Below are 16,527 nucleotides of genomic sequence, written 5' to 3' on the forward strand. Positions count from 1 at the left end.
CTGTGGAGGCTGTTAGTGTTTGGCCTCTACACTTCAAAGATATCTTCAGGTAACCTACACTATCTATTATTTTAGGGCAAGAATCACCACCATTTCACTTTCTCTTCTGTGTGAATTTTCTCTTCTCTGTGTTGCCAGTCAGGGTCAAATTTGGACTGCATTCAAATCAAAATAACTTCCAGTTTTTGTTACATCACTGTTTAGTTGGCCCTGTTAATTTAGCTTTTACATCAACATTGTGAGATATTTCATGATTGACCACAAATATTAGACATTCAGTCTATAGCTGTTATCATCACCCTATTTAAGATGTAATGGTCTAACCGTGGTACTTCTAGTTCTGATCGTTACCAGGGACAAAATGTCCTGTGCTTTTGGTAATTCCCCAGAGTGGTTTGAGGACACATCAAGAAAGATCTCAAAGGAGAAAAGGCAAATACCTATACACTCATGCTGTGTAAGCCCAACTGCCATAATTCTAATTTTATTTGAATGTTTGGTGGTCATAAATAGCTACCTATTTTCTTAAAGGTATAATTCACAGTGGACATTTTAATATGCAAAACTCTCCCTGCTGGAAAGTTACAAACATAAATCAAAATGCAGTCTTAAAGCCCTCAAAGTAATGTAACAGAAGAGCAGAGAAGCACTAAAACAAAAGGTATGACATCTGTTTTTACAAAAGCAATAGACACAAGATGGATAATATATAAACCTCATTCATTTGTGTCCTATTTTTCTGATCTACTGTTACCTGAAACATTAGTTTCATATATCTAGTTCCTCCCCTCTGTAATAACAATTTAAACAATTTGGATTGGCACCTTTTCTATTTCAATATTCAGATTTTTGACTAGTCCAGACTCAAACAATCTGCAACTATTATTTGTAAGGACCTGTAAAAGCCCATGTAGAATTTACTGTCACTAAACCAGAAGTTCACAGCTGAGAAACTGAACCCTAAAACCACTGGGATCTAGGTACCTTTTAAATTAACTTTTATAGCAATTAAAAACTATAAGCTATTTACATGTAAAATTTGCTGCCATGTTTGCTATGAAAATGTCGAGGACACATCAGAATTACCTTTTTCAAATTATGCGAGGAACAATGTTTCCCCCAGGAGTACTAAGAGCACATTTTCCATTTTGACCTTCTTGCCAGGCAGCTTGGTACCATATCTGAAACTGAATTATAGTAACTGTTTGAATATATATAAACATAGTCATAATATATTTTCTAATCATGATTTTGTTTATATAAGTATTTTCTTTTATAATATTTCTTAGTCACATAAATGAAATCTACTTGTTCTACATAGTTTCTGATCTCTCAGTTCTAGTCTAATATCCCTGGGTTTACAAATACATGTTTTTCTTGTGAGTCCCCACAAATTATGTGGGAAGCAAATAGAGTTTAATTAAAATAAATAAAATTATATTGTTGTAATCATCAACCTGCAAGAAATATCAAAATACTGATGACTCAGCTGTGAGGAAATTAAGGAGGACTGATATATCAGTCCCCCCATCCTGTTTAAAAATGCTTTCTCAATTTAAAACAACAGCAGTCACAAACTAAGAAAGAAACACATTGATCAATCATTCTTCCCCATCTCCAAGCTTATTTTCTTCCTGAAGAAAACTTCACAGAAATGTTAACCAGATTGTTTTTTAAAGTCCCACATCCTTTATATTAAAAGTCTTATCAAGTTGTTGGAGAGAAAACCCATTCTTAGAATTTATCAGTCAGTTGTTATTTATTGTCCTCTGCTAGTTATTTTTAAGAGATCAAAATAAAATTTACCTCTGACATTCCACAATAGTTACTGACATTGTAACTAAAGTGCTGATTTGGGCAGCTGACTTTGTACAGCTCACCTGCAAAGCAGGGTCTAGAAACAGTTCTGATATAACCGCATTGTACTAATTACTGTACATTTCTTCTGTCAGTAGGAGAATAATAGTCTTGCTAACAGTTGCCATGAAAGTACAATATCTGCAGTGAAGCCATTAGTGGATGATATATGATTATCTTAAGTGCATGCATGTGAGCTGACATTTAAGAGGTTATTTGAAGTCAAGCAGTGTCCATTTTTCCAATGAGTAAATAATGATATATATATAATAGTCTTTTAAGGTGAGAATTTTAATTCTGTTGCACCAAATTTTTTTAACACATGATTATTAATATGCAGTCTTTATAACATCTAAGCAGAAAGCCATGGTAACTTTGATTCCTAGCCTCATCCCTCAAATTATCATGCAGGAGCCATTTTTTTCCATTTTCTCATTCATCCTATAGTTATTTATGCATTTTTCTCATCTCCTCAACTGAACTATCATTTCCTGAAGTCAGGAACTGTATTTTACAACGTCTCTAGATTCTATATAGAGCCTAAGACATGGTATAGAGAGACAGACAGACAGACAACTCTACTTAAGAATGACCTGGGTTTCGTTTTAAAGGCATACAAAAATATTTCTTTGCTCAATTAGCTGGAGTGTTGCGTTTTTTGAAAATACTTTTAAGTGGCAATAATCAGAGACATATTACTCTGAGACAACTACTTGAGATATCTTAGTTCCCAAAAAGGTTCTTTGTAAACCAGGAATTAATTATTTTTAATATACTTGAATCTGAAGTTTTAATGATCCACACTTCAGTATTCCGTCAACTGCTCCAGAATTGTTGTCATAGTTACCTAGTATCAGGAACATAAAGCTAAATAAATTTTAATGCAATCTTAACCCATTGCAATTTCAGAAGTGATACATTTTAATAGGTTTTGCAATATCAGATGCCTCCATAAAAATTCATGCAAATAAAAGATTACAGACTTGAATATATGCTGATGTTTTTCAAGAAATAGAAATACTTTCAAAAGTGCTCTCACCTAATGAGCCAATTTTTATTTGTTGATCATGTTTCAAACAGATAGGTAAGATTAATCTAGGAATAGTAATAATGCTTTAATTGTATGAGTGGATTGAATCAGATAATGCAGTATCATTTGTAATGAGTTCTTATGCTTTCTGCAGGTGGATAAGCGGAGCAGCTGTAGTCAATGCATTTTACTCTTCAGGAAGAAATCAGATAGGTAAGATGTATTCTTAAATAATTATTTAATATTTCTCTATTGTTCCCAAACTGTAGCACATTGTATGACCGATTACAATACCTCTAAACAAGCACTGCTGAGGCTGAGTTATTGATCTATTGAATACATTTCTTGAAAATAAATGAATCCAATAACTTTTTTCACTATAATAGGAAAATTCAAATTAGTACAAATCACATTAAGTAGTTTTGTTTCTTTTACAATATTCCTACTTATATCTAAAATAATTTATTGTGTTTTTGAATATCTTTATTTTTAAGTATTTTTTTAAGTCCCTTAAATAGATCTATATAAAGTTATATTTACTTTAAGACTCATTAAGCATTAGCTTCTTAAAGTGGTTTAAGGTTTCAAAAGCCAACTTTTCACAGATCCAATCTTGGCAATTCTGTATGCTGGCTCTATGAGAGATGGTCCTATTCTATGTCATCTTCATTCAGAAAGGCTCCAACGGGTTTAGAAAGTTGGAAGCTCAATTATATTAGATTGAACTATTTGAAATTGTATTTACCTAACCACATTGGATAAAAAAAGAAAAAAATTCATATGTTCACTAATAGTATTATTAAATATGTATGCATAAATTAATACATGAATAAATTATCATATATGATGAATAACTGAATGACATAATATGACAAAATAGTTTTCTCTTCCTGGGAAGGCCTGGACATCTTTGACCTTTATATCACTTATCACATACATTGGCCATTTTTTTTCCAAGGGGATTTTAGCATTAGAAAGTACTCAGCTGATTCAGTACTGCCAGAAATATTCTAAACAAATAGTAGAGCAGACTTCTACTGGTGCACTCAGTTCTTCAGGTGCACTAGAATTAAGAGAGATGAAAACCTCAGCATTATTCTAAACCATTCTTCTTGCATCTCAGAGTCTGTTGTAAGCCTCATTTTTATTTAATTCTATTACCAATTAGATTAGAAATTATAAAAAATCTTATAAGATATTTATCATTGGTTAAAAATAACTAACCTTTAAATAAACTATATATTTTTATGTTAAAGTTTGATTATACCTTTCCCTATTGCTTTCAAGTCAAGAGTTAAGAAATTATCTACATTTTCTTCTAGTATTTTTATTATTTCTATTTTTGAGTAAAACCTTAATCCATTTGGAATTTACTTTGGTATATGACCTGAAAATGAATTATATAAAGTACCCAGAAAAGATTGTTTTATATAACATATAAATAATAAGTAAGATATGTTTACTCAGGTTAAAATTACTTAGCTCAAAGTCTAAGCTAATGTTTTCTGCTAGGGAAATGATTGCTAAAACCCAGACCAGAACCTGCTTAATGATCAACTCTTCAGAACCTGTGCAGTCAGTCCTTTATAATATAGTCTTTGAAACCATTCAGATCTTGTTTTAAAATGCCTTTATCTCTAGAAGGTCTTCACTTTGAAGCCCTCTTTTTAATATTCAGTGGTTCTGTCAGTGTAGGATCTAGTTCATTTGATACTGAGACAAATGGAATAATTAACTTTCAGTGGAATTTCAAGTCAAAGTGAGGCAACTTAGACCTCTTAGCTCTGCATTAGGGCAGACTAAGGGATGCAGCTTCATTTCAGTCCAGCCCAGGGAGGACCCTGGATCCTATCAGACCTGGTGCTGATGCATCCTCAGTAGGACCACTCTGGCATGTTCAGTCCTTCAGCCCTTCTCTAGAACAGGCTAAGGCATTTATGCCAAGACAGGACCTTGTTTGATTCTGAATTACCCCAAGTCCCTGGAGGTGGCTCAAAATGGGCCCAATTCAGAGATTCCCCAATCAGAGAAGAGATGAAAATATTTTCATTTTGAGTTTAATGTCCTGAAACCAAAGAAGCACAAAGAAAAAGGAAAAAGAAGGTAAAAGTGGCCCAACATTTCACAAAATAAACATAATCCTCTGGCAAATCAAGAATTAGCTATAATAACAATTCTGACTATTTAAAAAAGATGTTTTCAAAGATCCTTAAAGATCCAATGGAAATATAAAATAAGAAAACTTGTTAACCTCTTTTTATGTGATTGTCGGCTTCTTGAACAATAAAGAGGGGAAATCCTGGAAATGTACACTTTTTCTCTTTGAAAATTTAAATCTTCAAAGTGAGGATTGTCTTAACTAAAAATAGTTGAAGAGTCAAATATCCATCTTTTTTCTTGATAGAAATGTGTATGTGGGCTGGGCGTGGTGGCTCATGCTGTAATCCCAGTACTTTGGGAGTCTAAGGTGGGTGGATCAACTGAAGTCAGGAGTTCGAGACCAGCCTGACCCAATATGGTGAAACCCCATCTCTAATAAAAATACAAAAATTAGCCTGGCATGGTGGTGGTGCCTGTAATCCCAGCTACTCAGGAGGCTGAGGCGGGAGAACTGCTTGAACACAGGAGGCAAGGGTTGCAATGAGCTGAGATCATGCCACTGCACTCCAGTCTGAGTGACAGAGTGAGACTCTGTCTCAAAGAAAATGTGTATGTGTATACGAATACACACAGACATACCTATATACATGTCTTCTGCAACACTCTCTTAATGAATTTGGGATAATGTCCATTACAAAATTAGGGTTGGTATAGAATAGCATGTGCCACATAAATGACCCCCTCTCCCCGCTACACACACACATAGACATATAAATACTCCAGATTTGATTGCATATGCTTTCTCTTGGGACTGGTCATTTTATGTTATGTTAAAAAAAAATTTGTTTTGTTATATAGAGACTTACTCATATCAATAATTTCTACTTCTCAATTCAGTTTTTACCATTTCGTTAGAACTCACATATGTAGGCGACATTCCAATTTGTATGCATTCTTACCTCTTCATATCAACAAAAAAGTCAATTTCCAAGAAAGGCAAACTAAAAGTGCTTAATCCACTGTTCCTCTTCTTTGCATGTTTATTTCATGGAGCTCTAGAAGGCCTCCATGCCATAACATTAGGAAAGCTGCACTTGAATGTTTTGTCACATGGTTCTCTGTAAGTTCTAGGCACTCTTCTGTCATCATATTAAACCTTAAAATCTCAGTCAAGGAAATGATTGAATGTATTCTCATTTTTCATTAAAATTGCAGAAATAATTTTTTAAATAATTTTTTTTTCAGTTTCTCAAATGTATAAGTTCTTTAGTGTGTTCAGCCTGTGTGGAATATAAATACCTTGAGATAGTTAAATTTTCTAAATTGTCTTATTCATTCTTAGGAGTTTTATTTTCAGACTTGAAAATTAAGACTATTTCCAAACACATTATTACTCCATTTAATATAAAAAGAATGTTTAGGCTGTGCATGGTGGCTCATGCCTGTAATCCCAGTACTTTGGAAAGCTGAGGTGGGCTGATTACTTGAGCTCAGGAGTTGATACCAGCCTGGGCAACATGGTAAAACCCCGTCTCTACCAAAGACTACAAAAAATTAACTGGGCATGTTGGTGTTCACCTGTGGTCCCAGCACCTTGAGAGGCTGAGGTGGGAGGATTTCTTTTGCCTGGAAGGTAGAGGTTGCAGTGAGCCGAGGCCACGCCACTGCACTCCAGCCTGGGTGACAGAGTAAGACCCTGTCCCCCCCTACCCGCAAAAAAAGGATGTTTAATTATTTTCCACCAAAAAAAAGTTGCTTAATTGCTGCCTTAGGCTTTATATGAAATATTCCAAAATTGAATTGCTAGCAGCCTTCAAAAAACAAACCACAGAAGTTGTGATGGGGAGGAGAAAAAGGGAGAAGAGGAGACACAGTCCGTTGCTTCATAGACCAGTGACTTATTTAATTAACTAACTTGTTTACAATCATGAACATAAAAAATGCACAACTAAGCAGTTGGTTATAAACAACAGCTGTGACACCTAGTAGTAACAGCAATAAGGCTAATGGGGAAAATCCTCCTTACAGAAATTTAGCTGACAAAGGAAAAGGGGAGGTCATAATTAGCAAACCTGAACTTGAAGACTAATATTTAATAAGAACCATAAAAGTCTTATCACTTGCCTGAAGAATGGCATATCAGGGTATAATTAAAGCAGCAGGATCTTTATAGTTAATATTTAGTCTTGATAGCACGTTTCATAACAGCACTTTATATAATGGGTGGATTTTAGTCAAAGTACATAGTGTGGGAGATAGTATTCACTTTAAGTTAATAAAGTACTGCACATAATTTTTATACTTTAAGCTAAAAATAATTTCCTGGCTCCATTTAGCTCAGGCTGCTACACGTGAGGTATAACTTTCATCAAAATTCCCTAAGAACAAAAGTACTTTTTTGTTGTTGGGTCATTTGAATGTTATGGCAACTTTCCAAATTTTTGGAGAAGTCTGGAGAGCAATTAAATTGCTCAGCTAATTTTTAAAATCTTCTCTGTAAATATCTAATATTTATCCCTGAAGCCCATGCTAGGTTATATTGTATTCAGCCCAACTGAAAGACAAAGAAATAACATTTGCTACTCTGTGCTGCCTAAATCTTAAATTTCTTAAGATCAGGGCCCTTATTTTGTAGTCTTAATGTCCTGCATAGGGGCTTTGCACTTAATATGTGTTGATACTGAAGGTTTTTTTTTTAATTACAGAAAATAATGTTTTAGTTATTCAGTGAATACTAGAGTTTTTAGCCATTAAAGATAGAATTACTAAACAATGAACATTTAATTAATTTAATTTTAATTTCTTTCTAAGATCAAAGATTAGTGATCTCTAAATAACATGACTGAAAATTTTATTAAATAGGGGAGATAAATACTAATAAAAGATATAGATTATCTTTCCTTGGAATATATTTATATATGAGACACATTATTATTAGCGTATTTCAGAAATAGTGAAATATATTTGGTCTCCTATTACAGGAGAATACTGGAATGGGGTGGGGAGGGGAGGTATGATGGAGATGGAGATGTGGGAGAGGACCCTGGAGTCACAGGCCAGAAAGATGTGTTTACCTAGAGAGCAATGGTAAGTCTTCCAAAGACTTTTAGCAGGAGAGTGAAGATGCCCAGAGTTGTCTTTATCCTGCAGAGTTGGCTGCAGGATAGATTCAGAGAGTAGATAAGATTTAGAATAGATTATAGTTGGGTGAGACAGGAAGTAGGAGACTGATTAGGAAATTAAGTCATTCTTGAGACAAGGAATGAGAGGATGTGTGAACAGAATAGTGACAGGAGGAGATAAACCAAAGATGCTCCTGAAAGCTACCCTCACCCGGCCTCTGCCTAAGCAGACTTGTAAAAGACTGTAAAAGAAAGGAGGCATCTATGATAAATAGAAATATTTATTTCTGCTGATAGAGACCCTTCAAGTGCCATTAGCAGACATAATACAAAGACTGAGCGCCTAGACGGGAAAATGAATTTGGTGTTTGATGCATTAAATGTAACATGTTTGTGAGACATCTGAATGAAGGAAGTTAGCAAGTTAATGCAGATGTCAGGGAAGACATATTGAAAACTACAATTCATTTATTTATTTACTAAACACTTTAGGACACATTAGTAAGTTACAGTGATCATTCATTTATTTATCATTGATTATTCATGGATGCAATACATTTCCTGAGCACTGATTTTGTTCCAGGTACTGTTCTAGTTTTACATATTGTTCAATTTTAGGCATTTAGATAATAAACTAGAAAAAAGTATGAAATAAAAAATAAACACATGTATATGCAGACACACAAATCTGCTCTCAAAGGGCTAATATTTGAAGAGGTGGAGGGGATTGGGGCAGACAGGAAAAGGAAGGACTCTGATCATAAAAAAAGAAATATATAGACTATGAGGTAGTCATAAGTGCCTTGATGAAAATAAGGTAAGGTTATGTGATTGAGGTATACCTTCAATTCAGTGGCAATGTTTATTTAAGATATTATTGTAGATGGATACAATTTCTGCAATAACATTAAAAATAATACTTGTGCTATTAAGAAACTATTTCTTCCAAATATTTATAAGGGGGAAAGGACCTTCTGAATGAAGGTTATAACTTCCCTTTGCTCCAAACTCCTTACAGCACAAAACAGTCTTAAAAGCCATCGTAAAGTGAATGGTGATGATAAATCCTAGATTATTGCACCACTCCAGGATGAACTCTGTTGTCATCCATAAGAAAATGTCTGCAGTGGCTGCATTGGTTTCTGTTACAGAAGGTTTTTGTATATAACTAAGTGAAACTGACATAGTGAACAGCAGATTAGCAAGCACAAAGCCAACCCCAAGCCTGCTGTCACTGAATAATGCCATGGTGGCATATGCCTGTAGTCCCAGCTACTGAGGAGGCTGAGGAGGGAGGATTGTCTCTAAGAAAATAAAAATTAAAAAAAAAATAGGCCACAAATAATCCCTGTCTTCTCTCCTTGCAGTCTTCCCAGCTGGCATTCTGCAGCCCCCCTTCTTTAGTGCCCAGCAGTCCAACTCATTGAACTATGGGGGCATCGGCATGGTCATAGGACACGAAATCACCCATGGCTTCGATGACAATGGTAGGTGCAGTTGACATTTTCCTTTGGCTGAGGCATATGCTCATAAATTGCATTAAGAGTTATTATAATGTATCAATACAAAACCACATTTATTCAAACAGGTATCATTTCTCTATTTTTTACCACACTTTCAATTTTTCCTTCAAGTTGTTGCTTAAGAAGATAAAAAATTTCTTATAGTGAGTGAAGCAATGTGTGCTTTACACTCTGACAGAATGAAGCAAATATTCCGATTGAGAAAATACTATGGTATTTGTCAGCAGCAGCGATAATGCTTGGTCTTAGTTTCCTGATTGCATATGACTTATCTTGTCATACTCTTAAAGGACAGGCTGCATGACTATGTCTTAAAATCAGATGTAAAATTAGAAAATATTGCCTCTCCAAGTACTCATAAGACTCTTAAGCTGCTTTGGGTCAAGGACTTCTTTGTTTTTTTGTTGTTGTTTTTTTTTCCCATCTTGTACCTACTACCTAGTTCAAGTCTTTGCAAACAGTTAGGCACTTAAATGCTACCCTAAATGGCAAAACGATTTAGAGTTTCAATCAAAGCTGAATTCCTGAGAGGAATAAAGACATAAAATATGTAAAGAGATGATAGTTAAATTTATGACAAGGTTCGTTCACAAATGGAAAGAAAGTAGAAAGAGAAAATAGAGAATAATCAATCCCCATTTTAGAGAGCCAGAGAAAGAAAAGGAGACAGGAATGTTAGAATTCTTGAGAAGACTTACTAAGTGTCTATTAACTCAAACTGCAACAGTCTTAACAGGTAGGTTCTAATACTGTTTCTGTTTTTCAAGTGGAAAAAGACAAAAGCTCATGAAAGATTTGCCCAAAGATACAAAGCTAGGAACTGGTGAAACCAGGAGGTGAGTTCAAGTAGGATGGCTACATAGCCCTTTTCTTAATCACTACATCATAGATACATATGAAAACAATGGTAATATTAAGTGTCAAAACACATGATAAATGCAATTGGAGCTTAAAAGGGGGAAAGATCAATGTAGTTTATGGTTGGCAGGGAAGCTACAGGAGAGAAAGACTTTGTGTGTGTGTGCTTGAAGTTGAGGGAAACTGTGAGCCCACAGTGTCCAATGAAGGATTCAGGAATATGAAATTAATGCCAGAATCAAAATGTTGACTGTTTAAAATCTCGAAATATCAAACTAAACATACTTGGCTCAGGTGAAAACCATTCAACAGAAGAAGGCATAATTTCAGGAATATTTTGGCTGGTGGCTTCATCTGAGGTATCAAGAGCCAAACGAGTGAAATGTCTGGGTCAATACTGAGGCACATCTGCAAAGACAGCTCTGGCAGTCCGGGCTTTGCCAGCTCTGTGATGAGGAGGGATGACAGTTTCTCTCCTCATCTGTCTTAATTTATTGTTCTGTCACACAGCAGTATTTCAGTCCTTGCACTTTGAATTAAAGATATCTTATGATAATTCTTGTTGCAATGAATTCCCATTTTACTTAAATAAATATGTTACAGGCAGAAACTTCAACAAAGATGGAGACCTCGTTGACTGGTGGACTCAACAGTCTGCAAGTAACTTTAAAGAGCAATCCCAGTGCATGGTGTATCAGTATGGAAACTTTTCCTGGGACCTGGCAGGTGGACAGCACGTATGTCATTGGTATTCTCTTGAAAAGTTTAGACATGTTCAATCTTAAATGTATTATTGGTGCTTTTTAAAAACAATCTGAATAAAGTGTCTTTTTTAACAGCTCAACGGAATTAATACACTGGGAGAAAATATTGCCGATAATGGAGGTATTGGTCAAGCATACAGAGTAAGTTAAAAGATTTTCTTTCCATGTTAGTGATTTGGAGCATTTCTCATATTTAATAATTCATTTAAAATCTTTTGCAAAAAAAGAAACTCATATAATGTAAGTTGTAAATAATGAATAGAAAATAGAAAAAATGTGAGGAGAAAGAGCTGTGAATATGCCAGCCATAAGGGTCAATACATTGATGTGACAGAGCTGAACACTTAAGTTTGCAAAGAGCTAAAAAGAAGAGAAAATATGGAATATTATGTCAGCCAAAATGAGGAGATATGCAAGTTCACAAAGGAGGCAATGTTTTTCTAAGACATAATCTCTGAAATAATTTTTTTTAGGAAAGATGTCCCATAAGAAGGATTATTTCAGGGTCATTGACCAATAGAAGAAACAGGACCTTCAGTTTTGTAGCAGGTGAAGTAGCATTTGGGAACAAAAATCAATGTAAACCACAGGCCTATTAAACCATAGTTCATATATGACACATTAAGGGACTGAAGTGATATGGTTCCAGCACATGGCCTTGTAGTCAACCACACTATTATACACAGAGGAGTATTATCATTGGAGCATCCCTTAGAATCACATTTAGCCTTCCATTTATTCTTGCATTCAACACATATTCACTGAGGCTTAATAGGTTTGGCATTATTCTAAGAACTGGAGATAAATCAATGAATGCTTTATAAAAGGTCATTATTTGAGAATCGGAGCAATGGTTAAAAAATAGTCTAGTGGATGCCACGTACATAAGAAAAAGCAGGGAATCTCATAAAAGCGTGGAGGATTGATGGTCTAGGAAGCCACAAAGAGGAGTAAGGATGATTTTGAGTGTTTCTCTCCACTATGAAGTAGCCCATATGTAGGAGAACAAGCAGAGTTTACTTGAGATGTCACAAGGGATAAGTTGTCCCTAGGCTAGAATTAGGCTTCGCTAAGACAAGGATGTATGGAATGATCAGTGGAGTGAATGAGGATGTAGAATCATTTGTTCATTATAGAAATGTTTGGTTTAGAGTGGAGGAGGAGAACATCAATTGTTGGGTCAGGGAAGAGGAAGCATCAGAGAAGTGTAGGAAGAGGTGACTGATGGGGCCTGCAATTTGTCAGTGACCAAGGATGATCAGAGTGTGAAGCTTGGGAGATTAAGTCTGCTACAAGATTTCCAAAAGAATGAGTCCCAACCAGTTCCAGGGTTTGGAACTGGTTGGGACTCTTTGAATGCTTAGTGATTTTTTACCTTTTCTTTTTTTCTTTTTTGAGATTGAGTCGCAGTCTGTTGCCCAGGCTGGAATACAGTGGCATGATCTTGGCTCACTGCAACCTCCACCTCCTAGGTTCAAGTGATTCTCCAGCCTCAGCCTCCCGAGAAATTGGAATTATAGGCACACACCACCACGCTTGGCTAGTTTTTGTATTTTTAGTAGAGATGGGATTTTGCCAGGCTGGTCTTGAACTCATGACATCAAGCAATCAGCCTCCCTTGGCCTCCTAAAGTGCTGGGAATACAGGCGTGAGCCACTGCACCCAGCTGCATTTTACCTCTTTGGGTGCTGGATGTTCTTTGTTCCTATAAATATTCTTGAACTTCATTCTAGGATACAGTTAAATTCCTTGAAAATGGTTTGATTCTTTTGGGTCTTTCTTTTGTAACTTTGTTAGTTGGGAGGGGGTCAGGGTTCAGTCTGGGGACATTATTCCTGAGTGCTGCGATAAGAATCTACTCTGAGAATCTTGGGGGTTTCAATTTCTTGTTTTGTGTAAGTACCAGACATTGTTCTGTCTAATCCTTTTGGGTGTTTTGCTCACACACATCTTCAGATCAAGACTAAGCTAAATGCTTGAGGGTGACCATCTGTAATCTCTGAGGTTCTCTTTTTGTGTAGCTTTCTCCAGTTTAGTACCCTGTTCTTGGTGTCCCTGAACTCTCAGCTCCTTCTCCTCAACTGAAGGAGTCCCCCTGGCTCTGACTGGTTTTCTCCTATGATGTAGCCTGAAAACTCTCAGGACAAAAAGCTCAGCAGTCATAGGACTCACTTTACTTTTTTACCATCTCTCAGGGGTCATTCTCCTTTTTGTCTGATGTTCAATGTTATGCAAACCATTGTTTAAAATATTTTGCTCATCATTTGGTTATTTCGGCAAGAAGTTAAATCTAGTCCCTATCAGTCCATCTTGGCTCGAAATAGAAGTCATTGGCACTCAATATTCCCATGTTGATTCTAACATGGGAATGATTGAGAATCACTGCTATAAAATCCAGCCAAAGTTGGGATTGATAGTACTTCTGTGGAAATCCTCACCTAGATCAAGTACAGAATTGTAATGATGATGCCAATTACAATTGTGCAAATACTTTATTACACTTTAAAAATATGTAAATTCTTAACATGTAATGCCTGCCCCCCACCCCACCGCCCCACTAGATTGCGAGCTCTCTAAAAGGGAGTAGGTGCAAGCCTTTCCCATATCCCAGCATCTTTACATAGTAGAAGTTCAGGCAGTGTGCAGTGGCTCATGCCTGTAATCCCAGCACTTTGGGATGCCGAGGCAGGCAGTTACCTGAGGTAAGGAGTTCGAGACCAGCCTGGCCAACATGGTGAAACTCCATCTCTACTGAAAATACAAAAATTAGCTGGGCGTGGTGGTAAGCACCTGTAATCCCAGCTACTCAGGAGGCTGAGACAGCAAAATCACTTGAATTCAGGAGGAGGAGGTTGCAGTGAGCCAAGATTGTGCCATTGCACTCCAGCCTGTGCAACAAGAGCAAGACTCCATCTCAAAAAAAAAAAACAAAAACAAAAAACAAAAACATAGTAGAGGTTCAATAAACCTATGTTGATGGTAAGTAGGAAGAAATGAAATATATCTTCTGTTTATCTAGTTGGTCCCCTTCTAAAGGTGCATTAAATTGGAAATGACACATCTCAGAAAGTTTATTATCAATTCCTTTTGAAAGTATATTTAGCAGAGGAAAACTCAATTTTTTCAGTAGTGCACATAAATCCTTAAGAACTAAGAGTACTTTCTGACGTTCAGATTACCTAAATATTTTCCTCTGAATGTAACTGAGGCTCAGTCCATTTTGTCCTGTCTTCAAAAGACCAGAATAGTTGCATTTTATTATCCTCAGACTCATAGGAGACTAGGCCTCTGAAGGATCTCAAGAGAATCCTTTGACTTGGCAAGAATCACTCTTAAGTCTGGTGAGTCTATTTTGGTAAGAGAGTAGTAACTAAGCTAATTGTAGACTTCCTTGGCAATTCATTTGTCCTGACTAGCTTATTTGTCAATTTATAAAACAATATTTAGACAAGCTTTTCATTGCTTAAGTCATCCATTCATTCCATTGACATTTATTGATCATCTGACATGTGCCAGGCTCTTGTCATCTACTAATTATATCTTGTTCTTTTCAGAGCATTTGTAAATAAATTTGATTTGTCTTTCTAATTCATGAAATAGTTGTAAGTAACCATATTTAAATGTATTGTTAGGGTGATTTTAATATAAGAAATTACTTGGTAACAATCTTTTACATAGGTTTATGTATAACCTTAGGAATTATAATTATTGTTTTTCTATTTTATCAACTGCCTAGGCCTATCAGAATTATGTTAAAAAGAATGGTGAAGAAAAATTACTTCCTGGACTTGACCTAAATCACAAACAACTGTTCTTCTTGAATTTTGCACAGGTATTGTGTCTTTCTTGATTGATAGATATGAAAACCATTTTGAGTTATAATTTCACAGTAAGTTAGATATCACATGCTGAGTTCTCTTGTTTTAATCATTTGTGGCAGAGCATTTGACTTGATTCACTTTCATTGTTTATAATAGACTGTTGGATCATACTAATAATAAATAACAATGTTCCTGGTTGCCTTTCATTGAACATTATTTAAGAGCTAATGGTTGAGGAATACAGAATTCCAGTTTAATTTTTCTCCCTCCCCCCAGATTGCTCAAACAAATAATCCTGGATTGAACCTGAGTACATTCTTTGCTTTTTCTATTCCTATCTCTAGGTGTGGTGTGGAACTTATAGGCCAGAGTATGCGGTCAACTCCATTAAAACAGATGTGCACAGTCCGGGCAATTTCAGGTGTGTGGGTATGAACAGCAATATTGGGTCCATTGCTTCCATATTTGGAATTTAGCCTTTTCTAATTCCGATAGGATCAACAGAACACATCAGAGCATTTTACATAAGCATAGCCTTGGCCACTCTTTTCCTTAGAATCTACATGTCCGAGTCTCAAGGCTTGATCAATTCCAATAAATATGTCACCTCAGAACAGTGGCTCAATTTAAAGCTAGCACAAAGACATTTCTAAGAGGCTGTGAATGGTTTAGGCCCAGACCAAGGAGCTCCAAATTGCAAAGAACAATTCCAATAAAAAGGAAACTTTCTACTAATTAGAGGTTCTTCAATATGGAATAACATTATTCCCAAAGCTTCAGGAAAAAGTACATTGAAGCAGAGGTCAGAGAACAGCCCATCCAGGACGCTAGAGAAAAATGCTCTATGGAGTGGAAAATTGAGCTAGAAGAAGTTAAAGTCCCTCCCAAATTAGAAAATCTAAGAGAGCAATGGTTGAAGAGAGTCATTCTAACCAACATTTGAATGTTAATCGTAGATCCTATGTATTTGTTTTAGAAAAGAATTCCTAATGCTACTCCTTTCCCATGTACTAGGACACTCGGTCACTCATTTGCTGATCAACAACACCTCTCAGGCCAGAAAGTTTGGAAAAAAAAACCTAAAAATTTTATAGGGTGGTTGGAAAATGAAATTTGAGAACAAAAGAGAACTAACAGGCTAAATTTCAAAAGCCATACGTAAAATGAATGTGAACATACTTCCCAGATCATTTAATCCTGGGGAAAAAACACATTCAATTATGGAGAAAAACACATCCAATTATGAAGCAATAAAGTAGCACATTTAAAAATTAAAGAATTTACTCAGCTTGTTCTGGTATCATCATCGTCATCATCATCATCATCATCATCTAGTATTTGCCTGAACATTTCTTTCAATATTCATTCACTTAATAACTGCTTATGGTATGCCTATTATCTCTGTAATCCAAGCTAAATTTAGTTCTGCTAAGTTATTCAAATTAACTACTT

General features: G+C 35.7%; 1 protein-coding gene across 8 annotated transcripts in view; it reads left to right on the forward strand.

Moving 5' to 3' along the window:
• MME (membrane metalloendopeptidase) overlaps positions 1-16,527 on the forward strand; it is a 146,191-nt gene that overhangs the window by 121,799 nt on the left and 7,865 nt on the right. For all 8 annotated transcript variants that reach the window (XM_021669536.2, XM_021669535.2, XM_021669539.2 and 5 more), the window contains 6 exons: positions 3,042-3,100; positions 9,477-9,596; positions 11,094-11,227; positions 11,330-11,395; positions 14,991-15,086; positions 15,420-15,496. In XM_021669536.2, coding sequence (XP_021525211.2) covers positions 3,042-3,100; positions 9,477-9,596; positions 11,094-11,227; positions 11,330-11,395; positions 14,991-15,086; positions 15,420-15,496 — 552 coding nt within the window. The remainder of the gene's footprint in view (positions 1-3,041; positions 3,101-9,476; positions 9,597-11,093; positions 11,228-11,329; positions 11,396-14,990; positions 15,087-15,419; positions 15,497-16,527) is intronic.

Source organism: Aotus nancymaae, unplaced genomic scaffold (genome assembly GCF_030222135.1).
Source record: "Aotus nancymaae isolate 86718 unplaced genomic scaffold, 86718_ANA_hifiasm-v0.15.2.pri h1tg000019l, whole genome shotgun sequence".
NCBI lineage: Eukaryota > Metazoa > Chordata > Mammalia > Primates > Aotidae > Aotus > Aotus nancymaae.